General features: G+C 37.3%; 1 protein-coding gene and 1 non-coding gene across 2 annotated transcripts in view; both read left to right on the top strand.

Moving 5' to 3' along the window:
• The window catches only part of Spred1 (sprouty related EVH1 domain containing 1), an 88,363-nt gene that overhangs the window by 26,941 nt on the left and 34,023 nt on the right, over window positions 1–27,399 (top strand). Inside the window, exon 2 of the mRNA XM_010624643.3 lies at window positions 19,311–19,485. Within this exon, the coding sequence (XP_010622945.1) occupies window positions 19,311–19,485 (175 nt within the window). The remainder of the gene's footprint in view (window positions 1–19,310; window positions 19,486–27,399) is intronic.
• LOC117286684 lies at window positions 26,724–26,864 on the top strand. The gene has a single exon (XR_004517822.1). It is a non-coding gene; the product is annotated as a U4 spliceosomal RNA (small nuclear RNA).

Below are 27,399 nucleotides of genomic sequence, written 5' to 3'. Positions count from 1 at the left end.
GATCTTCATTCTAGAGTATAATTTTTATAGTCTAGAACAGTGGTGGCAACCCTATGACATGCATGCCACAAGGGCTGTTTGTTATAATTGAAAGCGCTGAAAAATTCACCATCATTGGTCTAGAATACAGTCAGTAGGATGGAACCTTAAAAGGTACCGCAGTGAATCACTTCTGTTGTGGAAGAACCTGGTTTATCAGCCAGCACCCCATCTCAAAAGTTGTTGCTCTTTTCCAGCACGCATGTCCTTGTGATGCATCTGTAGTCAGTGTGATAAGATATGTAGAAACTAAATTAGATGAAAACATGTAGAAACGGGTCAAGTTGGAGCTTTGAGAAGAGTTGGTCACTGAAAAATGTTAGCAGTCAGAAACTGTAATTGAAAACTGGTTTTCGTATGGTAGGAATTAAATTTAGACTCTTATTTCTAAGAGTAAAATTAGAGTCAGTGGATGGAAATTAAAGAGTTGGAGAGATTTTTGTTTGTACAAAAGGGAACTTCCAAATGATAGGCTTTATCAAATAATGGAATGGCTTGTCTGGGAAAGTTGGGAGCTGCTTATATTTAATTATTTTCCGAATGAAAAAAGATTGTGTGGTGTAGATATTTCAAAAGAAGTGCTGGAGTTGTGCTTCACTTTAGTCTGCATCTTTCAAGTTCCTCATAGCTACTTTGTTTCACACTTGCAATTTTTGTACATTTAGTATGCTGTTGTATTTCTTGTTTCTACCCTCTGAAAATGCATGCTTTTATTTAAAAATAGAACAATGCATACCTTTGAAGAAATAACTACAGTTTGAGAAAAAATTGTCAATCTCCATTAATCTATTAAAAAGGAAAGTGTACACTCCATTTGTGATCATATATACAGAAAATTATGAATGTAAATTTGATTGCTAGTTCATTGTGAGCTCTTAGAGGGCAAGGATGATTTTTATTAATAAAGAAAACATCAGCTGTATTTAGCTAATGTATGGGATGTAAAAGGTTTCACTTCTGCTTTTATAGGTTAAGTAGATCATTCAGTTACCCTTCCCATCAGCCTCTCTGGAGATCCGCTTGGAGCCTGACACATGCTGGGCAAATATTTCACCACTGAGCTACATTCCCCAACTCCTACTCAGCACTTGTTGCTATATGTAGTCTAGTAGACATTAGTATTACTGAGTTAACCCATGATCGATAATATTCATTATATTTTAGAAATATGTTTTTATGGGAATGGCTTACACGAATTAATCATTCCTTATTGTGAGGTAGAAACTAAGAGTAGTATGTTTGATATATACTCCAGCTTAGTCTGAAAGAAGTTTAAATGTTATAGTGGTTTGGGTTTGGGATCTTGAAAACACTTGGAATTTATTTGTGCCTATTTCCTAGTATCAGTGGAAAATGCAGGTTTGAGATTTTTGAGACCATTCTGGGGAACATAAAGACACAAGCACCCTGTCTTTGTGTTTTTTTTGTACCGAGGATGGAACATGACCTTGCGCTCTGAGTTGTAGGCCACGGCACCACTGAGCTAAATCCCCTGACCACACCCTGTCTTTAAAAACAAACAAAAAACTTCCTCGGTTCTTTGTATTTCTAGTATATTTCCATGAGGTTCTGGGATGTTGAACATTTTGAGGAAGATGAAGGTTGTAGGACAAGTGGAAAAGGATAAATAGACAAGTGGACATGTTTGTGAAATTGGATTAAACGAAAACTTGGAGATTTCTTTAGGTAGGTGTCATGAGATTACAGAGTGTAGAGAGTGCAAATTTTGATAGAGCATGCTCATCCCCAATATGCGCGCAAGTGCAGCTGAGCAACAATTCTTTTCTAATCACGTCTAATTGTAGAGCAGACTAGAACAGTGGGGGTTTAAATCCTTGCTCACGCACTCATGGAGTGATGCAGTGTACAAGCCTCTAACCCTCTGAAACTAGTTCTGTGCATCTCTGCAGGGTTGTTAGAATTTAAGATAATGTCTTTAATCAGATACCCTATATAAAATAGGCTGGATAAATATTTGTTATAAGGTTCTCGCTATTATATTTATTCAAGTTTAGATTACTTTGTTTCACTTGAGGTAATTTTACTGTGTGATCAGGACAACAAAGATAATTTCTGCTTTTTAGAGATAACTGTGATGACATCATATTGTAAATTTTTTCAGGTTTTTTGTTTTTTGTTTTTTTTTTTTTTGACTGGGGATGAACTCGGGCCTTTGCACTTGCAAGGCAGATGTCGGAACCATTGAGCTAAATCCCTGGCCCTTAGGGTTAGTTGTTGTTGTTGTTGTTTTTTTTTTTTTTTTTTTTTTTTTTTTTTTTTGCTACCGGGGTTTGAACTTGGGTCCTTGCGCTTGCCAGGCAGGCCAGGTTAGTTTTTTTAAGGGGCATTTTACACTTAAAATTATTTCTCCAAAACTGAGATAACTAATATTATTTTGAAATAATTTTTTACTTATTCTGTCAGCCTACACAAAATTTACCCAGTAGTACATGACTGAACGTCTAGTCTTATCAATACTTTCCCAGCTGTTTTTTTTTTTTTTTTTTACTATATTGATGTTTCCATATACAATTTTGCATACACTCCTAAGCATGCTTTTGTTTCTTTAGAATAAAATTCCCGAAGCACCATAACAATTTACGTTCCCGTAAGTGCTGGTGAAAACTATGCTGTAAGAATACTGGCTGTAATACTAGACTTAATTTTTACCATTGTAGGTAAAAAAACAAAAAAAATTTACCTTATTATTTTATTTTGCATTTCATTGATTATTAGTGAGGTTGAACAACCTGTATCTTTCTTTGTAAATTGCCTATTCTTATTGGTAAGATTTTATTTTAATTATGTCATTAATCTTTGACATACATGTTTTTCCCCCAATTCCCCAATCTCTCATTTGTCTTTCAGTAGTCTGGTGTTGTAGACATACAGAGATTTTTCTGTTTTCTTGAAGTTGGCGATAGCAGTCTGTATAATTTCTGGCTCTGGTGGAAGTTTACAAAGATATAGCTTCTATGAGTTAACAAAATTATTTCTCAATAATTTTAGTTTAATGTAGAGATTCAAGTTTTAATTTTTTTCCTAAAGGCTTTTTCCTCTAGCGCTGTTCATTGAATAACTCTTCTGTTGTTCACAGATTTGATGTGCTTTGTTGTATCATATATTACATGTGTGTATACATTTGAGTTTTCTCCATTTCTGTAGTTTTCATACTGTATTATACTGCAGTATCACTTCACCTGAGTTTTGTTTTGATTTTCAAAGCATGCTCTTGGGCCTTGCCTTCAGAAAGTTTTTTTTCTTGATTCAAAAGTTTTGGTGAGGTTTAGGAGTCAGTTTTGTAGTGAACATGTTAGAATATTTTGATGTATGTATTTTATGAACCACATATTGAGAAACCTTGCTGTTTCATATACCACACTTTTATGTACTGTATAACTTTTTGCTCTTTGAGGGCTACCCCTGATGCCTCTCCTGCCTTATCTTTCTCTTTTTCAAATACCATTTATTTACCATATTGTGCTAACAACTAGAAAAAGCAGCTCCTCCATTAAAATGTTTATTTTCCTATGAATGACTCTAATTTCCCATTCTTTATGGCTAAGGAGTATTCCATATTGAAGATATACTCGTAAATGAAATAAATAAGCCACACATATTGTAAATACCGAATAGTTTCTCTGGTATGAAAAACTATAATTGTACATAAGATCCTAATGGTATAATTGAGAATGTGAAATAGGAAGAAAAGGGCTAAAGGTATAGGAGAAGTGGGAAGGGTAGGGGAAAGGAAACAAGGGAAAGAAAAAATATGAGAAAATGAAAAAATGGAAATAAAGTATTTTTAGATAGAGAAGGGAGGAGGGGGTGAAGAGAGGGCAGGGGTATGGGGAAAAAATGAGAACCAAGACCTATCATGTAAAGGTACAAGATCCCAATGATGAATGTAACTTACCGTATACCTAAAATGTACCAATAAACTCAATGAGGAAAAAATGTTTCTTTATTCAATAGGCATTTTATTCAGCCCCTGTTCTGTGCCAGGCACACGGCAGTTTAAAGAGGTATTTAAAGAATAAAACAAACATCTTTGAGCTTACAAGTAGGAGGTGGCATGAGGAGTATCATAGAGAATAACTATGGTAGCACTGGCTACAGGTATGTGGAGTTAGTTCTTTGTTTAAAGTGTATGTTAGTAAGACCTTTATCCTGAAGGTTGGAGACATTTGGAAAAGTACAAAAATGTAATAGAGATCAGTTAGAGTTTTCAAAGCAAGGGGAGAGAGACGGTTTTTTTTCTGCAAGGTGTGTCTTTAGTCCATTCAGTCTTTGACCCATTTTTTTCAGTTACCATCTGTTTAGGTGTACCCCTCTCCCAAGCCTCATGCAAATAAGGTGGGGCTTCTTTTTCAGAGGTTTTTGAATCTAGATTGTGTGATTGATTCATGGTGCAGTGCTAGGCTCCAGGCACTAGGATTAAGGGAGAACTTTTGAAATTCAGGTGTGAGTGCTGCCCATCCTGAGTAGTCTGAATGAGGTAAAAGGGGCAGAAAGATGCTGTTAAGGTCTCTTTTGCTTTGCTACTTACTGTCTGCCCGCCATGAACTTTTGTCCTTCTGCCACCCTGCCTTGGAGCCAGCCAATTATGGACTGAAACCTATGAACTGAAATTATGAACTGTAAGCCAGATAAACCTTTCTGCCTTTACTCTGGGTGTTGGATATTTTGTCTCAGCAATAAGAGAAAAGTAACTAGTACATCATCCTGTCAATGCTTTTCATCTGGATTAATAATACACCTCTGTCCACTGTTGACTCCCTCTCCCCCATCATATCTTTTTTCACCCTATTAGACAGTGTGATTTCCCCCTCCTTTTTAAGTGTAGAGCTTATTTTCTGCTCAGAATATTTTTTTCTTAAAATAAAGAGCTGAGTCCTTAATATGACTGTGAGCTGGTGTATATATTTTGTTATTGCTTCCCCTTTCTCCAAAAGAAAATAATTATCTGAATCTTGTAATATCTAATTTTCCTTAATGCTCTTTCGTCCCCTGTGTCCTTTGCATAAAATAGTCTCCTTTTGGGAAAAACTTTCTTTTCATTCCTCTTCTCCTTTTCCACTCTTTCTGCAGCTCTCTTAAAATAAGGAGTATATCTGGTTCCTGGAAAAAGTTGAATCTTTGGGTGATCTGAAACGGTCTTTTCTGACTATAATGGGCAAAAGTTTATGTGGCCTGGCTTTTGCCTGGGTTGTAACAATATATCTACTTGTGCCTGTTCCTCATTAGGGTTGCTTCTGGAGTCTCTTATTTATCTACCCTAAATCAAAACTACTTATCTCAAGAGCGCAGAGTGAATACCTTCTGCAAAGAAAGTTAGCAGGATATGGTAGAGGAAGCTGAAATACTTAAGTCTTTATTTCATAAAATATTTTATTGTTTTCATAGATGGTCATGGCTATTGCATATTAACTAAATTAAGATGGAGACTGGGAATTTGTGTTTTTTATTTGTCGCAGTTAATGTGAGATATAGTAATGAGCAAGTAAAACAAAGGCCCTTCTCACATGCTGTGTAAGTCATATTAGGAGACAAGCAAACAAATTAAGCAAATCTCAGTCATAGCATCATCAGGAAAAGAAATAGAGAGATGGAGTAGGGTGGAGGGAGGTGGAGGCTGGTGCCACTTTAAGGAAGATTTATGTTGACTGGTGCTGAAGCAGGAGGCAGTCAGCAGACCATCCGCAGAGGGTCCTAGTAAGCAGCCACTTTGTAGTAGAACAGAGACCTATTTAAAGAGTAGAGAGAATGTTGTGTTTGGAATATAGTGAATGAGCAAAAGAAGAAGTGAAGCTTTCCAAGTTAGTTTTCTCAGAAATTACAAGCTTTGAATTTTATGTTCAAGAGGAAAACACATTCAATACTTTGAAGTGAAAAAAATGTATTAAAGGATAGAGTACTAGTTTCTTGTTGCGTACAGTGTTTGGTGGATCCCAAAGCATGCTGTTTTTATTTGTATAGTTTGTAATTTTTATTGTGTAGCTCTTTACCTTTTAAAAAGATTGAGGTAGATAAAAGTGTATATTTCTGTTTGAAGAGTTGTTAACTTTAAAACAGAAGATGAAGTCGGGCCACATTTAAATGAGCTAACATGAAAGAAATCAGGTGATTTCAAATAGGCGGGATTTCCAACTTCTCTAAAATGATCAAAACATTTTCATAGTACTGAGCCTGCGTTCCTACAAGGCAGCTGCAGGAGTGAATTAAGAAGTGTCTTTTTAGATGGCTGTGTACACCCCCCCCCCAGTTCTGCAAATATTATAATCACTTAGAGCTGCTTTGCTTGTTCATTGGTTTAAGACCTATCAGGCTGTTACAGGCATCAGCATAGGCCACTCTGGGATTTGTGTGAAATGGAAATTCAAACATTTATTTATAGCTACTCCTTTTTAAAAGGCAGTCTGATAATAATCTGGCTTAACAAAAAGATCAGAATCTCAATTCATGGTTTACTAATTATTCCATATTTCTAGAGAATTTAGTTTTATAAAAATTGTTCCATTCTGTTGGTACTTTTGTATTCAAATTGCACTTCTAATAAACTAGGATTCCCTTTTGCATTTCAAGACAGCTAATGTCCTGGCTTTCTTTACACTTCACTTTTCATATTTCCCATCTACCTAAACTACTCTGGGTCCTGTCACTGACTTTTCCCTGGGGGAAAAAAAGGAGTATTTTCCACATAGATTGATAAGACTTACATTCTCTTTTTCTTTTATAGACTTTTGATTTATTTTTAGAACTCCCATTACCAGAACTTCAATGGCAGTTTGTAAGAATTGTTGCCATTACTATATTATCAGTGGTAATTATTGTTTTTTTAAAAAAGAACAGTGTCTTAAGATTGTTTGGCTTATTTTCAATCCCCCATCCCCAGTTTTGGAGCTTCTGGAGAATTGAATCCAGGGCTTTTGCATGAAGAGCTACATCCCTAGCCCATTATTTTATTATTATATAATATAGTGTAGTATATATATATTTTTGTTTGTTTGTTTGTTTGTTTCATTTAAAGAAAGAGTCATGATAAGTGGCTGAGTTGCCTAGACTGAGCTGGAACTTGCCATCATCCTGTCTCAGCCTCCTAGAGTGCTGGGATTACAGGTGTGTGCCAACATGCCCAGCTCCATTTTTTTTTTCTAAATTAAGCATCTTGTATATGTTACATACTATTACTTAGGCTATGTTTTTCCATGTTACTTTCTTTGGATCTTTTTATCTAATGTTAGTCAGCATTAGTTGCTGCAACAAAATATAGTTTGGTTGAGATTAACAGCCAAAGAAAATTAAAGTTTTATTTTGGCTCACAGGTTCAAGGGTTTTCATCCATGGTTACTTGGCCCCATTGCTTTGAGCCTGTGGTGAGCAAGCACATCATGGTGGGGAGCACATGGTGGAACAAAACCGCTCATCTATGGCAACTGGAAAGTGGAGAGAAGAGTCCAGTTCCTAAGTTCCCTTCAGGTATCTCCAGTGACCTGATTTACTCCCACTAGGTCTCACCTCCTTGTATTGCCACCACTAGTGTCATAGGCCAGTGACAAAACCTTTGGCCACTGAGCTTAGGGGGGAATTTAAGATCCATATATTAAAACCTTATTTAACTGAGCTCTTACCTGAGGTTGACAGCTTATTTTTACATCCTTCATCACCAGTGGACCAAATCTCTGCAGGGTTATAATTGTGGAGGTTAGCTTTTAGTACTCTTTTCCTTGTTTATGATACTTGTTCTGAGGTTGTTCAGAAGAATAGATGGAACATTGTACATTCTTGCTCTTTCAATAAAGACATTGCTGTATGCCCAGCCATCGTTGTTAAGTAGCAGCTGGATTCAAATAGCATCTTCCTAGCTCTGTCTCTTCTTTTTGGCTATTCCAGGTTTTCCTGGTCCTGTTTTTTATTATAATTATTCTTAGATATCAGTTTAATCTTACTCCTCTCTCCCACAGAGACCTAGAATAATCTAACTCATGTTTATTTTCTTCATTGATCTTCCAGCTTATGCAAGAATAACACATACTCTGCATAATTTTTGTACCTTCTTTCATGATGTATGATGCACTTCTAATTTTTTTTTTACCTTTTCTTAAGTTTATGCCTGTGTTTCCCCCTTCGATATTGCAATGACTGTTTGTAGTTTCCTTCTGTTGAACATAACCTTAACTTTGTCTTGTAAGATCTGCATTTCTTTAGGGAATTGTTCTTTCTCTCTTGGCCACATTTTTGTCACTGGGAAAAATACCCAATACCCACAAGTTAAAGGAGGAGAGGTTTATTTTGGCTCATGGTTTGCAGTCCACGGTCCAGGCAGAAACAGGATGGAAAAGAAAAACAGTGCTCAACTCATGGCAGCCAGGAAACAGAGAGAGAAGGGAAGAGCTGGGACAAGAACACACCCTCCCAGGTTGTGCCCCTATTGACTCACCCCTCCAGCCAAGCCTCATTGTGGAATATGAGACTTCAGGAGACATTTTAGATATAAGCAGTAATGTTCTGCCCCTAGTCCTCAAAAGGCTCAAATCTATCTCATTTTGCAAAATGCATGTAGTCCATCTCAAGGAGTTGCTAATGTCTTATTCCAGTATTGCTAAAAAAAATCCAGTCCAAAGTCTGTGAGATTGAAGGGAAACTTACCAGTGAGCCCCTGTAAAAATAAGAAAGTAAGATAATAGCACAGGGTAAACACTCTCATTATAAAAGGGAGAAATGGGGATCTAGAATGGAATGGGACTAAAGCAAGACCAAAACCCAACAGGACAAACATGAACACATTCACAATGGGACTATAACTCACATGTCTAGCTGCCCGGCAGCTTGAACTACCAGTGGCACATGACTGTCCCATGCATGACTGTACCACTTCTATCACCAGTGGTACAGATTGCCTGATGGGACAATCTTGCATGTATCACTGGTGGTTCAAGCCAGTGAAAATGTGTTAAATCCTGTAGGTCTGTGTCCAGCACTGGGTACCAAGTTATGGTGAGATGTGACTCTTAGGGTCTTGGGTAGCCCTTGTAGCCTTGCTGGTTGCAGCTTTTTTGCCCTCTTCCTTTGGCTGATTTCACTACTGCCTGTGACTTTCCTCAGCTGATTCTCCATGTTTCTGGCATTTCCAGCTCCTAGGATCATCTTCAGTGTGCTTTTGGCATCACTCCCATAGCTTCATGCACTGCCCTCTAAAGGGTGCAATATCTGGCCTCCCAGGCCTTCCAAAATCTGTGTGGAAGCCTCCATAATCCATTCACCCTTGCATTCTGTGTGCCTGAAAACCCCAACACTATGTGGATGATACTAAGGTCTGCCACCTGCTCGGACAGTAGCCTGGCTCCCTTAAATCATGCTCTAGTGGCCTCTGAGTGCCTGGATAACTGAGAACTGTGAACTGAATCCCAGGAAGCCAGTTCCCCAGGCGTTCTCATTTCATTTGAAAATGTTACACTTTTTCACTTTTGAGCCTCAGGGTTGGGATCTTACTGGTTCCTAAAATCCCCTCAAGACATCTTTTCTATGGTCCTGATGCAAAATACATGGTTCCTTGTTAATGCTAGTTTTCTCTACGATTGTGCTCTCCTTTGTCCTGACATTGTACAAGCACTTTCTAGCCAAACTGGAAAATTTTCAAATTATTCAGCTTTCCCAGTTAGTTGCTCCACACTTTTACCATAAATCTGGTTAAAAGCAGCCAGCAATACCTATGCCAAAGCCTGAATGTTGGGCTGCCTTGAAATTTCCTCTGCCACGTTAATAATTAGTCTGCCACCCTTAATAATCTTAAGTCTCCTTCAGTTTCAGGGCATGGGCAAAATACAGACACATTTCTGCCAGAGTACAATGTACCCTCTAGTCCAACTGCCAGAGAAGTCCCTGTTCTGAAATCTGAAGCATAGCTCTTACTGTCTGCATTCCATCATCTGGTCTTTGAACTCTGACCAGAATCTCTCATCATCCTTGGCTTATAGCATTCTCGGGCTTCTCTAGCTGGTGCCTTCATACATTTCAAAACTCTGTCCTAAACCACTTCCATTTGAGGGCTTCTGAATCATATGATCAGCTCTACCACAGCAATAATTCCCTCATAGTACCGTAATCTGTCTCAGCTACTTTTTTTGTCTCTGGGACAAAATACTCTTCACCCACAAATTAAAGGAGGAAAGGCTTATTTTTGACTCATGGTTTTTAATCCATGGCCAGCTGGTTCTTAGGCAGAGACAGAATGGCAGGGAGGCCCGGCAGAGGAAAAGAAGTGCTCTACCCATAGCTGTCAGAAAGCAAGAGAAGGAAGGAGCTGGAGACAGGGATACACCCTTCTAAATTATGCCCCAGTGACCCACCCTTTCCAACCAGGCACCCCTTCTGAGTGTGAGACGTGTCAGGGGACATGTAAACCATAATAACTGTACCTTCAGGTGTTTTCATTTGAGTAGGTTAACTTTCTACATGCGTGATTACTTCATCATTTCAAAACTCAGTTTCAAGAATGTTGAGTGGAGACGTGGCAGTCTGTTTGGACTTTAAGGATTTTGTAAATCTAAAGCTAATGAGGTACCCTTGGCTAGAGTCAACTTTAAAATGAAGTTCATTTTATTTTTAAAATAAAATCTTTCTGGTTTGAAGCCTTGTCTGTACACTTCAGACAACTCAGTAAGCAGGATTATACTAAATTTCCCGCATGCAGGCAGGTGTGTATTTATGCATATGTGTAAGAGATTCCCTTTTGGCTTACCCTACAGGAATTCTACATACAGCTTCTTAGAAGAATGAAATAAAAGAATTTTTTTTGTTGTTGTTCGAGAGGCCTTGTATGTAGTCGAGGCTGGCCTTGAACTCACTATGTAGCCCAAGATGGCCTCAAACTCATGGTGAGCCTTCTGCCTCAGCCTCCCGAGTGCTGGGATTACAGGTATGTGCCATCATACATGGCTAAGAATTTGTTTTTGATTAGCTGAATGCATATAATTTTCAAGTAACTTTTTTTTTTGTTACTGGGGGTTGAATTCGGGACCTCGCACTTGCCAGGCAGGCACTGTGCTGCTCTGCTAAATTCCCAGCCCTGTAAATACTATTTTTAAAACCAATAAATTATATTGTCAATGCTAGCAGTAATAGAGTTCAAAGAGCATAAGCATTCTATTCAGACCTTATTTGAACCCCTGCTCTGTGACTTACTGTGCTAACTGGGTGTGGAAAAACTGAGGAGTTATGGAAATCTCACTGTAAGAAAAACCTCTAAAACTAGACCTTCATTATTTCAATCTTACTAGAGAAATGTTATCAGGAAGGACTATCTTTGTTCGGATTCTCAAAGGAATCCCTGTTTTCTTGGTTCATTAGCAGCTGCTTGACTTTTTCCCTGGAAGATTTGATTCAGAAATTCTTACAGTCCTTACTTTCCATTCTTAAAACCCACCCTGTCCTAACACAAATTGGCTGGTAGGCCTTGCAGACTCTTAAATCTCTGCCCCCTAAACTCCAGACACATTCTTGCTGTTAATTCAAAGTATTCTGCCACTCTGATTAAAGTTTTGAATTTGATGAGTCAGAGATAACATGCATCTTAAATTTTTAATTGGTATTTCCAAAGGACTTCAAAAACTTGTCATACTGAGTTATGCCTCCATACCCTCATCAACTTACATATTAACAAATGTCATGCCTTTTGTCATCTTCTTGATTTGCAGTTCTATTGTAAATAAGGTTACGTTTCTTTTTAAATGTTTTATGACAGTCCCCCCCCCCCGTGGCTTTTATTCATGAATTTGGCTAGTTTTTTCTCTGTGTTGTCCCTTTTCTTCTCTTCTGGGACTGAGATTGAATTCACGGAACAATGAGCTGTGTTGTTATTAGCTCTTTTTATTTGTTTACTAATTTTTTTGAGACAGGGTCTCACACAGTTGCCCTGGCTGGCCCCAAGCTCTCAATCCTCCCTCCTTATTCTCCTAAATAGCTTGGATACAGGTGTACCATCACAAACAACTGGAAATTTATCTTATATTTTAGTAGCCTCTGGATCTTAGAGCTACCTCCTTTCTATAGTGTTATTTTTAAATTTTCCATATTTTATCTACTGTATTTACCTCATCATAAACTCTAGTATTAATATTGGCTTTTGCTCTTTTTTGTGTTCTAATCTCTTGTTGATGATGAATACTATTTATAGTTCAGTTCTTCTCACCTAGATCTACAGACCTTCGAAAGGGAATCGAAGGATCATTGTAGGGACAGTTAAGGATTCATGAGGAACAGGCAGTAGTGATGCTCTAAGGCAGGAACATACGGAGTTGTTACAGTGTTGAACTGCTTTGGTAGATTGAGTCTGTTGTTCAGAACTTTAAAAAAAAATATTGTAAAGGTATAGTTTGTGAATCACTCTGTCCTTCAGATTTTAGTGTTATTTTTCCTCTTTCTGGAAGACTTCCCAGATGCTGTGACTTGATTAGATATAATAGCTTCCATCATTTAAGCAGTTCTTGGAAGATGTAGATAACTGATCACTTGATTCATAGCTGTGGAAAATGATTCTTACTTAAAGTGGTTGCTGGGCGATGGCGATATGGCTACAACATGTCACTCCATTGACCACTGGGGTTCATTCGGCTCTCTGGCTGCCTAGGCGCCTGTTTCCTTCCTCCCTCCAAGTGTGTCCCTCCCAAAGCTGCACACTAAGGGGATGACCACCCCGTAGAGGAGGGTCATTTCCTTTGGCAAGGCTATATGAGTAACTGCACTCCCTGGCTAGAACCTCCAAACAAGCTCTTAAAGTGGTTGCCTTCGGGGTTTGTTATAGAAAGCCATATAAATACAAAATGAGACAAATTCAGAGAGTTTCAGATTGCAGACACTGTAACATCAGAAAGTTGACCTACTAAATTAAGTTGTTATAATTATTTATTAGACACCTAAGCCAGGCAAAAGGCTAACACTTTACATGTTGCTTCTCATAACACTGTGATAGTTATTAACCCTGTTTTATAGACCAGGGAAATGGGGTAGAGAGTTTAAGTAATTTACCCAAGACTGTAGCTTTTAATTGGTAGCATCACCTTTGGAACCTAGGAGTTATTAAACAATGCCATGTAGTGCTTTGGATTGATAACTACATAGAAAATATTTTCCCCAGGTTTAGCTATTAATGCTGAAAGAGTAATTCAGACTTCCATATTTTTAATGAAACGCAAGTCTTTATGTATGTAACATGTAAAGAAATGCCCACTAGTTAAGTGAAAAGAGTAATGGGGCGTGACATGGTTGTCTTAATTTCTATATTCTGCATAGTTTGGAAAGCAGGTACTGTACTGTGAAATGCTACATCATTCCAAATCGCTTCTGTTAAATACTGTACTTCCTTTTTTTTCCTGTTCCCAGTCTCTGTAATAATATTTGATATTTGGATGGTAAATGTTTGCTTAAAGTATACTGTAGAGCAAAGGGTATTTTGCCATTATAAACATTCCTCAGTGGAAAACTAACAAATTCTTGCTTTACTGAATACATACGTAGGAATTTTAAGAGTCATCTCAACTGGGCCAAAGGTGGGGGAGTGTTTTAATACTATTATAGTTTCAAATGGAAAACAATTATCTTTGTTTGCTGTATATAGATTGCCTGCATATCCTCAAGAAGGTTTCTGTCATGTTTTGTACTGTATTTGTTTTCTGTTGCTTTGGAACAAATTACCAGAAAATGTAGTGGCTAAATACACTAGGAAATTTGTTGTTAAAGGTTGGAGGCCAGTAGAAAGGAGAGAGGCGCTGGAAGAACTAAGGAAATAATTTATTTTAGAAATGTTAATTTTAAAATCAGTCAGCCAAAATATAGGTGGCTAGTATACAATTACAAGTTTATCCAAACTTAGGGAACAGACCTGAGCAAAGACAGAGCAGTACAAGTTATTTTGTTTGCTTGTGTAGCAGTGGTTCTTAAATTGGTGGGGCAGTGTAATAATCATTGATGGTGTTGCAGTTGTGATTAAAGCTATATACTATTGCCCCTAAGAAAATACAGGTATAGCTAAAAACTCACATTTGAATGCAATTTTAGAAACATTCCCTTCCAGGAGGTGAACAAGCACGAAATAATTTCTGCAAAAGGTGTTTAGGTCCTGTGATTTATAGATTTGTCAAGATAACATTTTCTTACAGATTAATTGGCTTGAGTGCTAGTTAAATAGATTCACAGCGTAAGTGTAAAATTACTACAAAAATACTTCAATATGAAAATGAGACCAATATAAGATCGGTTACAATTAATACTATGCCAGATGCTTGGTAACTTCTTTTTCCATTTGCAGTCTTGAATGGAAAGATGTTATTCTTTATACATGAGCTGCTAACAGAAAGGAAAACAGGAAGTAAAGATAATTTTTAATTTATAAATGTCATAGACAATTGTTTTTTACTTTATTCTGACAAAATTGAACTTCAATTAATACAAGTACCATGGTTTATGGAAATATTCCATGTATCATACTAACACATATGAGTCTGGAGTTCTTTGTCTCTCTCTTTTTTTTCTCTCCCCTCAGTACTGGAGGTCAAACTTAGGACCTTGCTCTTGCCAGGCAGGCGAGGTACCACTGACCTACATCCCCAGAGATTCAGGAGTGCTTCAGCGTCTTCTGGTATGCATTGGGCTCTGTGTATGTTAGGTTGTAGGAAAGTGGAAGAAAAGACAAAGTTGGGAACTTCTGGTGCGGCCAGGAAATGGGAAGAATGAGAATCATTAAGACTGTTAAAGTATTTGGTATAGTAAGAAATGTTGTAACATATGGGTAGAGTCTGTATGTTTGGTAAGAAACCTGATTTAAACATTTTAAGTATTCTAAACCTGTTTTTTTCCCTTACAGCAGACACATAAAACAAAAAATACATTTAGTACATTAGCCAGACTGCTTTTGGGCCTTCTACCTCTCCACATTGGTGGTATATAATGTTATTGGCAATTACAGAGCAAGGAGCTTCTGCAAGGGAGGAAAGTAATTAAAAAAGATCACTTCAGGCCAAGGACACAGTATTTAAAGCTCTCAGGGCTGGGAGGGTTTTTGTGGTGTTTTTATTTATTTTTTAATTATACCCTTCATTTGATTATTAGGAAATTTTTGCCTATGTACAAATCTGAAAATGCATCCATCATATGCATTTATCCACCAAATACATTAAATATAATTTTAGAGTTTAGGCTCATATATAATATAGTACTTCCATTTCAAAAGAAACTACATAGATCATTATAGCTGAGGCACAAATTTGCCTTGGTGACTTTTTTACTTTCTTTTGTCAGCATTGAAATATCAGTTGAAAATTGTAGAAAATGAGGCTTATGATTACTGTTGAGAATTCTAGATGATTTGGAACGCTAGCCTTGTATTTACAACCTTAGCAACAAGACCTTTTGGCTCTATTTCCCAAATATACCTAAGTCAGCCTGTTCTTCTTGTCCATTATTATCATGGTACTCCAGCCCAACATTACATCTCACCTGGGCTTGTCCATCAGTAGTTTTGATGTTTTTGCTTCCTCAAATTCATGCTGAAACTGAATTTTCAATGCTATAATAATACTAGAACATTTGGCCTTTTGGAAGGCATTTATCAAGCTATAGGGGTGGAGCCCTCAAGAATGGATTGATACCCCTATAAAAGGGCATGGAAGGTGGTGTTTGTGCCCTTGTTCCTTGAGCCGAGCTGTGACCCTCCCTTCCTGAGGTCTCACGGTTCAAGGCAGTGTCTTGGAAACAAGAGACCTAGACACTCGCCAGACAAGGAAACTGCCCTGGGGCTCCTTGGGCTCAAGAATTGTAGGAAATAAATTTCTTTTCTTTATAAATTACCCAGCCTGTGTTCTGTTAAAGTGGCACTAAATATATTCAAGTGGTAGTTTAACATGTTCCCACTGGCTTGTACCACTGATGGTACAAGTGAATTTAATCACTTCTGTTTGTCTTTGTACTAACAAAATTAATAAAAGCCACCCAACGGGACAGCCATATATGTGCCCACTGGTGGTTCAAACCTACTGGCAGGGAGACTTGTAAATTACAGCCCTGTCATGAATATGTTAATGACAATATGGTATGTGAGAGGAAGTATTTAAAATAATTGTTCAACTAAGATTGGCCATCAGAAGTTTAGGTACAATTTAAATTTTTAAATACACATTTTTGAAAAACAAAGCAGTGTCTTTTAAGAGCATTTTCGTGTGGCTTAAGAGTTGAAGCATGAAAAAGTGGTTACATAGTAATGGTCACATGATCTCAAGATGCATCACTATTGGTTTGTAATGGAAATATTTCCTCTAGCTCACCCCAAAAGAATACAGTTTGATGTCTATACCAACCAAGTTTGCACATGCATACCTCTTCTGTCTTAATTCTCCAAGTGAACAATGGCAAAATGGGGTCCAGATAAGAAACTGTTAAGTCTTAATAACTGAGTGCTAAAAAACTAGAGTTGTTGCTTGTAAACACACAATCTATCAGAGCTTCTATGTAAACAATTATTTTGATTCTAGTGATAAAGAATTACAGTTTATCCTGCAAATTTTACTTTTTCTTGTCCTGCCTAGCCTTGAGTTACAAAACAACAACCTCTTCAATTTTAATTAAATGCTTTTTGTCATAGTAATTAATACTTACATAGTATATTCTATTATCAGCACTGTTGACATTTTGTGAAGAGTAACTTTCTCCAAGTCATGCAGCTAATAAGTTGCTGAGCTGAGATCCACCTTATGGAAGTTTGACCTTGGAATTCTCACGCTTCAGCACAACACAGTACAGATTTAGAAGCACACTACTCTCGGGCCGGGGATTTAGCTCAGTGGTGCTGCCACCTGCCTTGCAAGCATAAGGTCCTGAGTTCAATCCCTGGTACCCCCCCAAAAAAAAAAATACTGCTCTCTGATTCAAAACTTAGTCTAGAATATGTAAGAAACTTGTAAAAATCAATTGTAAAATAATAGCATGATATCAGTGTGGTCCAAAAATTTAGAAGATAAGCAAATGCCAATAAACATATGAAAAGATATTCTGCATCATTAATTGTGGGGAAATGCAGTTAAGGTACAGTGGGTTACCACTATGTGTATATTGCAATGAATAAAATTGAAAGGGCTGAACGCACTGCATGTCAGCGGAGATGGAGCACATGAGATCATCATACGTTATCGATGGGGTGTATGATGGCACGGCCTCTTTGGAAAATTGTTCATTTCTGGCATAGATAAACACAGCCTGTAACCCATTAATTTCATTTCTAGGAGAAATAAGAACAGCTCTACCAAAAAAAAAAAATTGTACAAAAGCTTTGTTCATATTGCCAACAGCTAGGAACTGTCCTAGTGCTTGACAGTGTAAGAAAGAATAAATTGTGATACATGTATTTAGCTAACGGACTGCTTGGTTAAAAATAAAGGGATGAACTTAGAATACACAAAACAACATAATGAGCAAAAAAAGTCAAGCAAAAAGGGTACAAATTATAATTCTGCTGGATTTCATTTTTAGGAAAGGCCCCAAGTAGGCAAAACTAATTTATACATTAGAAGTCAGAACATTGCTTACCTATTTGATAGGAAAGAGGCATAAAGCAATCTTCTGAAGTAATAAAAATGCTATGTATCTTAATAATTATGTTGGTTATACATTTGGCCTTTTTGGAGTACCGTAACAAACTCCATAAATAGTGTAGCTTATAAATAGCAGAAGTGTATTTCTGGAGAATGGCCCGTCTAGCGTCAGGGTGGCAGCAGATTCGCTATTCAGTGAAGTCCCACCTTCTTCCATTTCCATCATCACCGGGTGGAAAGAATGAGGTGGTTTCCTGGGATCTCTTTTGTAAGGGCAGTACTCCCACTGGGGCTTTGCTCCAGTGACTTCGTCATCTGCCAAAGACTCTCCTTCCTAATGCCATCAGTCACCTTGGAGGGGTAAGGACTTTGTAATAATCACTTTCCTGTCACTGAGGCAAAATGCCTGGCCTACAGCTTAGAGGGGAGGTTTAGTTTTGACTCAGTTTCAGTAATTGCATTCCATGGTTGACTGTCCTTAAGGCAAAACTGCATGGCTGCCAGGTAGCACCCTTCCAGTGGACACCTTCAGTGACCTGCTTTTTCTGACCAGGCCCTGCCTCCAAGCTTGAGACGTGGGGGACATTTTAGATCTAAACCTTAACAGATTTCAACATACGGACTTCAAGGGGACACAGGCAATTGAACTGTAGCAACAGATGTATACATGTGTGAGAATTGTTAAAATCTTTATATTTGAAAACACTGCATGTAAAGAATACCTTAGTAAAATAAATACAGTATATAAAGTTTTTTAAAAGCAAAGGAAGGCTTACTTATAAGTACAATGACAACAGGAATCACAGCAAACCACTTAGAACATGCAGAGATACACTAAGTACAGAACTGTTACATAGAACTTCAAATGATATTCATAATATTAAAGATTAACAGTTACATTCAGTACAATTTCAAAGAAGCCAGCAAGGCATACTGTTCTTAAAAAGAATTTTATGTGTAATGACTGAAAGCTTCAGAGTAAAAGACTTAGATGTCAATTGTGCAGAATATTTAATATGTTAAAAATTTACCAGATTTTCTGTAAAGAACCATGGAAATGATTATGAAATAGAATGTGGTCTCTTAAGAATAGAATCTACCAAAAAGAAGGTATGAAAGGCTCCTCTAAACAGATCTGCTGAATAAATAATTTAAACAATGTTTGTCTTATATAATTTAGGTTCTCTGTCGGTAAAAGAAATTTAAAAAATGTAGCATCTAAGCCTAAGCTTGTTTCGGCACTTTTTAATATATCCCAGGAGTTTAAGAGATCCCACAATTAAATGTTCTGAAATAGGGTAAGAATTTGTCCCAGTTACTATGTTAGAGCGAATGGACACACATCTGACGGTAGCCTCTGTACTTTGACAGTATTTGTCTCTGGAATCCTCCACAACCTGCTCTATACAGTCAGATACACTCAAACTGTTGAAGTGAGAAATTCAAGTAGAGTTCTGTAGCCTTTTATTATAAAGTTAGTCTTCAAAATAAAGGATAACCTCCAAAGTTAGTTTGTGGGTTTTGACCTCTTCCAACTTATTAGCAAGGTTTCCTTTTGTGGGCTGTCATCTAAGCAGTCAACACTTCCGGCACCGTGTACTAATGCGGTCATTGTTTGCTCAAACGAGGCTGAGGGCTTGGCTGTTTCTTGTTTATGGGGAAGCTAATTCCTGATCTCTGCGTCTGTTTTAGTAATAGTTATGCCCGAGTGCGAGCTGTGGTGATGACCCGGGATGACTCAAGTGGCGGATGGCTACCACTTGGAGGGAGCGGACTAAGCAGCGTCACTGTCTTCAGAGTCCCTCATCAGGAAGAGAATGGCTGTGCTGACTTTGTTATCCGTGGAGAGCGGCTCAGGGACAAAATGGTAATGAATAATACATCTCTTGCTATAATTTTAGGGTATTTTCTACAAAATGGATAGATAATCTGTTTAAAATTATGATCACATACTATGTATGAAAGTTGTTTTTGCCATGACTCAGTGATTATTTCTAGAGCTCTTTTTCTGTCAAAGGCAGTAAAATATGATCGTTTTCAAAGTGGATCTGACAGTATATACTCACTGGGCAGGACTGCTCCATTTCTGTTTGGTTTAATGCCCGAACATTGGTGAACCAGTTCTCCCCACTGTTTGCCAGACCAGAGTTTATGAGCAAACGAGTCCACAGACTAAATTCAGGGCCTGCCTCGGGGCTGTGAGCTATCGGTGATTTTTATATATGGTTGATAAAGAAGAATCATTTTTGATGTGGGAAAATTATATGAAATTCAGATTTCAGTGTCCATAAATAAAGGGTGTTTTGGTTTTAAAAAGCATTTCTTTACATCTGTCTTTGACTACTTTGTAGTTTCAGCAGGGACTGTCTATATCTGGCTGGATGGACTTTTGCAGCCGACTCCTTTCCCCTGCTGCCCTAGACTCTTTATCTTAGGTTTTCTCTCTGCAGGATTATAGAGCTACATGGGAGCTGGCCTGGTCTTCCCTCTGTCCATTCCCTCCCTTGCTTGCTTTCTTCTTACTTTTTTTTTTTTTTTTAATTCCAGTACTGGAATAGATTAAACCTAAGGAGTACTTAGCTTTATCCCCACCCTTGTTCACTTATATTCTGTATTTTGAAACAAGATTTCACTGTAATCTAGGTTGGCCTTACACTTTCAATTCTTTTGCCTCAGCCTGCCACATAGCTTAGGTTTTAGGTGTGAGCTACTGTGCCCAGCCTAATTTTTGACAATATTAACTTCTACCTAGATAAATATTTCCTTACATATATATATATATATTTTGGAATTTCAGGCTAGTATTTGGTATTAATTTGCTGTCTTTTAATTAAAGTGCCAGAATTTCTAAGACCTTTGAAAATAATTAGAATCTCCCTTAAATATGTATTTATGAATGGTTTGAGCTAGTTTACCTTCTGTGTTATTTCTGTTGGAAATGCATTTTAAGATCTAAGTAGTTCTTTCATTCATGAGCAATTTGAATACAACCTTTTTGGTTTTAGCCTCAATATTTACTGCTGAATTATTTTAGTGACTTAAAAAGTTACTTAAATTGTTTGTGCCCAATTTATTCCTCAGTTAAAGGAAGAGTTATCTTAAATCATCTTGAAAGACATCCAGCTCCAGTGTTTGGTATTACACATTGTACAGTGTGTCTCAGTTAACTAGTATGTGTTTTTAGTATTGCAAGAAACCCATTGAAGTCAGAAGCGAAAGTAATAAATTTAACATGTCATCTTTAAAGAGTTTAAGTATTTGCAAGTGATTTTGGCCTTAAAATAGTGTATGGCATTTACAAATACTTTTATAAGCTCACAGATATCTAAGAAAAAGCTTAGATATGGTGACCTGTCCTAGACTAAAATGCTTCTTATCTGAGCTAATGATAACTAGAATGTAGTTGGAAAAGAAATGGTGGATTTCAGAAACTGAGGAGCATAGTAAGGAACTGAGGCAGTTTTGTGAAAATTTATTATATAGTAAAAATTAAAAAGGAAAAGAAGAAGTTCAGTAATGAAGTAAGAGTTGAAGACAAGAACTTATTAGAAAAAGCCTAAGAACAAGGAAAAGCTACCTAGATGTAAAATAGAGCAGTACATCAGTAAAATAGAGTTTCGGGTATATTGATAGAGATGGACAGTTCAGAACCAAGTCCTTATAACTTGAAATGAGGCTGGTCAGAGATAGCTCTGATTGGTCCTGTGACTGTTCAAAGTATGGCTTTAACATAAAAGCTAGTGGAATTAATGTGGAATTCAGAGAGAACATAAACTTGTTCCCTATGACAAGTATTAAGAAGGAAGGAAAAAAAAAAGTAGAGTATTTAGCCTATTCTTAGAGTATGGACTTGTTATAGATTAATTAAAAACTAGCTTCTTCTAGAAGTACTGATCAGGAATCACAGTAACTATTGTTTCACCTAACTATTTCTCATTGAGGAAAGTTGTTTGTAAAACAAGAATAGTAATAAGATACAAAGGAAAAATTGCTTTTATTTGGAGGATTGCCATATTTCTTATACAGGATTACCTGTAGTAAAGCAGTCCCCATAACTTATATGATCAGAGGTATAGGAGATGACTCATAGCTATAATTTTTTTTTCTGAGACAGGGTGTCACTTTGTAGTTGAGACTGAACTGGAACTCACTATGTAGCCCAGGTTGGTCTCGAACTCACAGCGATCCTCCTGCCTCAGCCTCCCAAGTGCTCAGATTACAGGCGTGTGCCACCACGCCTGGCTTCATAGCTATAAATTGAAAATAGCAAAGTGTTAAATTAAGAGTCCCACATCAAATGAAACAGTAACATTGAAATAAGCAGACTGTCAGCCCACTCTGTTGGGTGGTATACTTCAGTGCGACTCCTCAAGAGTTCGCTAATATAATTGAAGTCTGCATACATTACATACATTATAGGATCACTAATAGCCATTTCCATACGTATTTATATTGGTCAGTTTTATTCTACTTCATATTTGTGGTTTCTAATTTCTTAATTTTTTTTTTTTTTTTGGTAAAGTGCTCCATCACTTTAAGACCATAGGATTCTTCCCAGAATAGTGACAGCATTCTTTTAAAAGCTTTCTCAGTAAATAAACTGTACATTTTGATAGTTTTGCTATGTAACAATTATGTAAAAGACAGCTGCTAAGATCTGTTTTGTACCCATTTTCCTGAGTCCACATGTTAGGATCTCTGCCTTAGATGATTTATAGAAATGAAGCTTTTGCCCCTCCTACCCTTATTATCTTAACTTGTGCCCTTTAAGAACTAGTAAATAATAAGAAAAGACATATGTGGCCACCTACTGACTAATAGAGACACTTTAAAAGATGTTTTTAAATCAGAATACTGGTAACCATGGTGAAGCAAAAAAAATGGCTTTTCTTAATGATGAGGGAAGCAGTGTTTTGACAGATTTTCCAGCCTTTGATTCACCATAACTTGTACTAAAAATAAATCTCCTTTGACTTCTCAGAGGGGTGATCAGTCAGCTGTCCATATCTGCAGGTTGTGCATCTGCACACTCAACCAGCTGGACTGAAAATCTTTGTGCCCCAACTGAGCACGTACACACTTTTCTTCCATGTCATTATCCCCTAAGCAAGATAGTCTTAACAGCTGTTCGCAGTGTATTACAAGTTACTCAAGCACAACCTGCCCAGGATTTTTTAAGAAGGTATCATTTTGTATAACTCGGTTGAATTTATGTACTCATTTGTTCTCAGACTTAAGTGATCAGAAATAATTATTTCCTGTGGTGACCTGTGCAGTAAGTTCCTGACCTACCTGTGAGAGAACATTCTTAAGTTGGGTTCCTTCATAAGTCTGACAAAGTGAGTCTTACACCCCTTTGACAGAAATCTATAAATCAGTAAAGCATTAAAAAGCCAGATGCGAGGTCCATTCATATCGGTGAACGTTTGCTACTCAAATGTTGTAAGTTGGGGACTTAATGTAACTTGCTCTCCTTTGTGCTTCTTCTAGAGGGAGAGGTTATTTCCTTTTGGTACTCTAGATTAGACCTTCCCAACTGTTTGACCTTTATAGGGTAGAAGTAGGGAGAGCCTCCGAGCTGTCTTTTTAATTTTTTTTCTTTCCTGTGTCTGCCTGAGAAAAGAGCTAGAAAACAATGCGTAATTGGCCTTCATGCTTAATTAATGATTGAGAAAGAATTTTAAAGAAAAACAAGGCTTCTTCACAGATGCATGGAGATGGACCCATCCTTGTCAAGGAAAGAATTGCAGAACCCCTCTCAATGTATATGAACTGCATCTTCCATTTCCTTCTAAAATCTATATAACTTTGGTATCTTTAATTCTTTAATACAATTTATCTTGAATCACTTATTTTGTAAAATGCTGGCTAAAATTTAATTTCCTTTGTTTAGGTAATCAAGAACTCCACATTCCTCATGATAGAAACTTCTATTTTGCGTTAGTTTTTATTAGCTGTCATGGCTCTTTTATAAGTGTAACACTTTCATCTTATCAACATTTTATCAAAAAGCTAATTACTAATCAGAAAACTAAAAATTTTAATTGCTACAGGGTTTAAAACAGGTATTCTTAATATAGTAGACAGAAGAATGTAAATTTACTAATTTGAAGTAGTGCTTTATAAAGCATATTATGTGACGCAAGATGACAAAATATGGAGTAGGTTAAGTGGAAAGGTGTACAGTAGTACTCTTAAAACAACTGAACTGTTTAGGGTGCTCTGTAAGAACAGAATAAACGAGGTTGTAAAATAGCTACCAAAATAAACGTACAGTGATTGTGACAAACGGCGCAGAAGAATGAGGCCGCCCAAGCATGCTAGTGAAAGCAAAGAGGTACAGACTTTATTCACCCGCAGAGGCGGACTGACTGTAACCAAGAGGCTGCCGGCACTGCACAAAAGATTGCAGAAACTTCATAGGTTGTTCGAAGAGAGGTCTATTACATGTAGGGGGCAGACCAGATCTTTATGGTTGGGGGTCCATGCAGCAATCAAGGCAGATGTGTGGATATTTTCAGGTGATTTGGCACGGAAAAGATGCTATACTTTGTAATTGTTAGCTGTTTGGTGGGAGCATCCCATCCTTTGTTCTGTGTCTGATAGCACGGCTTTTGTCGACTAGAGATAGCACCTGCATCTGCATTGGCTGCCTGTTTTGTAGTTTCTTGTATCTTGTCAAACTCTAGCTTGGAATTGAGCATATTCATTAACCATTTCACAACCAGGCCAAGCCTAACAGTGACAAATTAATTTTGAAAGAGAAACCAAGAAACATTTTCAGGATTATTAAGTAGGTTGTGGATAAAAAGTTTATTAAAATTAAAGTGCCTTTAAAATAATAGGTCTGTTGCTTTAGAAGAACTCTTTTTAAAAAAATAACAATTTTCTTATAAATTATTGGAGCCTAAAATGAAATTAGAACATGCATTTTCTAGGAAGAAAATTAAGTAGATATAGCAGTAGTTCTATTAAAAATTAGACTTTGTTGCCTTTCTACCATGTGGATATCTTAAAATAGCAAGGAAATCCTCTTTCTGCCTTTGTTGAACATTGTTTCCACTGCACCTCTATGAATTATTCCATCGTGAAAGCACAGTTCTTCCACAGAAGTGTTCTGCCACTGAAAATGAACTGTCTGCATTAGCTTTTTCCTTCGGATGCAGCCTTCCTAGCAGTTTTGTCTCCTGAAAGAGACTGGTTCTGTTCACTAGAGTACCGCAGTTAGGAGAAGTGTGGGAGTTGGAGTTGAAATGATGCAGCAGTGTTGTTATCCAAATGTCCTCTGCAGGCTGTTGCTCTATCACCTGCTTTACTAAGAATCCCTCCCTTGACCCTTGGCCCCATTCAGATGACCGTTCTGTTGTGGCTTTGCTTCACAGCAGCTGGGTCTGAGCCTCCTCATTCCTCTTGCCTAATTTTCTTTGCTGTCTTGACTTTCTGGTCTTAATTTTAGGAGGCAATTTGCTTGGATCTGGTTTTTACCCAGAACTGGTTCATTTAAGGAATTTTACCATTTTGTGTCCTTTTTTTCCTTTCCCCTCTTCTACTGTTCAGTTTCATACCTTCTCTGTTACTTTGCCTCCACTTTTCTTCTACTTTCACGAGATTCTTAATGGCTTCAGTATCTTTTATTATTAATACTTACCTTTTAAATTTTGTCAATTTTGTAAACTACTCATTCATGTATCGGTAGCCCCTGTGTTGCCTTACTTTACACTAAAGGAACTTAACTGAATCCTGTAGTATTCCCTCTAAATATTCTGTTTTTAAATCTGAGTCTTTCATTCAAGTAACAGATACTGTTGAGCAACTACTGTATGCCACATTCAGCACTGAGAATATTTAAATGAGTAAAAATGGAAATCTCAATTCTTAGGGGAATATAAATACATAAAATGATATGCTAGGGCTGGGGATTTGGCTCAGTGGTTCTGCTGCCTGCCTCACAACTGCAAGGCCAGAGTTTGATCCCTGCTACCCACCCCCCCCAAATGATATGCTAAGACAGTGCTACAGGGGAAGAAAGAGGGGAAGGGGAGCATAGAGAGGTTTTTAGGGGTAGGTTAGCAAAAACTTAGGTAGACCATCCAAGGAGGGCCTTAATGATCTTGAAGATTTATACATGGATAAAACCTTGTAGTCTCAGATTTTTAAATCTTGAGTATTCTTAAAGCAATGAATTTGTCTTTTTAGTTAACTTTTATGCTACACTACAGAAAATCTTAGACTTTTGGGAGATTTGATGTTGATGCACATTTTGATGCCCTTCAGTAGTCACAAGCCTAGGAATTACCAGTTATTCCTCCATTGTTTAAACAAGTCTTTATTCTTGATTTTATTTCATCTTTTTCATCTCTTTACCTCTCATCTTGCCCGTGTTGCTGTGTGTGTTACAATAATGTGCTATTGTGTAAACACGATGCCATCTTCCTTCCCTTACTGTCTTTTTGTCTGCCCTTCCCTCCCTGTTGTAGAAGAACTATTATATGAGAATTACTGCCATTGTTGGATCTGTTACTTTTTTTTCCCTAAAGGGTCCTCAGCTCAAAACACAGTGTTGAAGACACTTTTTTATTAATAGACAATTAGTAAAACTTTCTGTTTGTTTTGTTTTAAGACAGGATCTTGATATGTTGCCCAGGCTGGTCTTGAACTTGTGATCCTGCTACCTCATCTTTCCAAGTAGCTGGAATTACAGGTGTGCACCTAAGTGCTTGTCTGTGATACTAGTTTTTTGTTTTTTGGAGGGGTGTTTTTTTTTTTTTTTTGGTGCCGGAAATCGAACTCAGGTCTTTGTGCTTGCGAGGCAGGCGGCAGAACCACTGAGCTAAATCCCTGGCCCATGTGATACTAGTTTTTGTATCATCCAGAAAACTGACATTTATATTATTTGAAATGCAAATTAGCAATTTAGTTATCAAGTACTTTAAATTTTTATTTCAGAAAATGACTTTTTAGGTACTTCAGAAAGTTACTACTACAATTTTGGTATTAGATAGTATTATTTAAATATGTAATCACCTTGTGAGGTAGCAACTTTAATAAAGTATATATTATTTTAAAAGTATATATTTAATTTTACTTTTCTAAATTATTAGTTGTAGCTTTGCATAGTGGCAGTATTGTAGCCAGTGAGGTTTATGCAAGGAGCGATTATTGCTAATTGAAAACTTCTCCTAAATTATTAGTTGTTACTAGTAAAACAGAGTGCACTTATAACTATTTTTGGCTTGATCTACTTTAAATGCTTTGGCAAACAATACAATAATTTTATGATGAATTTTGCTCTGTGTTTCCCAAAATAAATTAGAACACATCTTTAAAAGTTTTAGTTACTTAGCTACCCCACCACCACCACTCCTTGTATAAATTCTTACCCTAGAGTTTCTTTCTGGTGAAGGGAAAGTATTAGAAATGGAAGCATTTGCTGTGTTAGGTCTTAAGTGTAGATGTCCCCCCAAAGCCTCATGTGGTCGCAGGTGGGGCTTTCAGAGGATTGAGGGTGTATGATGCTGGAACTGATTCATGGTACAGTGCTAGGCTCAAGGGTGCTAGGATTAAGGGCATGAGAGCTACCTGCTCCAAGTAGCCAGGGTAAGAGGAAGAGGGCAGAAAGACACTGTTAAGACCCCTTGTTGCTTTTGCTGTCTTCCTGCCATGAACTGTTTCTCCTCTGGGATGCCCCTCTGCCATCTCCCCTGCCTTGGAGCCAGCTAGCTGATTATGGACTGAAACCTCTACACATTGTGAGCTAAATAAACTTTTCCTCTGTTAACTT

Source organism: Fukomys damarensis, unplaced genomic scaffold (genome assembly GCF_012274545.1).
Source record: "Fukomys damarensis isolate Sample0158 unplaced genomic scaffold, DMR_v1.0_HiC HiC_scaffold_17, whole genome shotgun sequence".
NCBI classification, from domain to species: domain Eukaryota; kingdom Metazoa; phylum Chordata; class Mammalia; order Rodentia; family Bathyergidae; genus Fukomys; species Fukomys damarensis.
The sequence above is the reverse complement of the archived record's forward strand: the minus strand, read 5'-3'. Positions and strand labels throughout refer to the sequence as shown.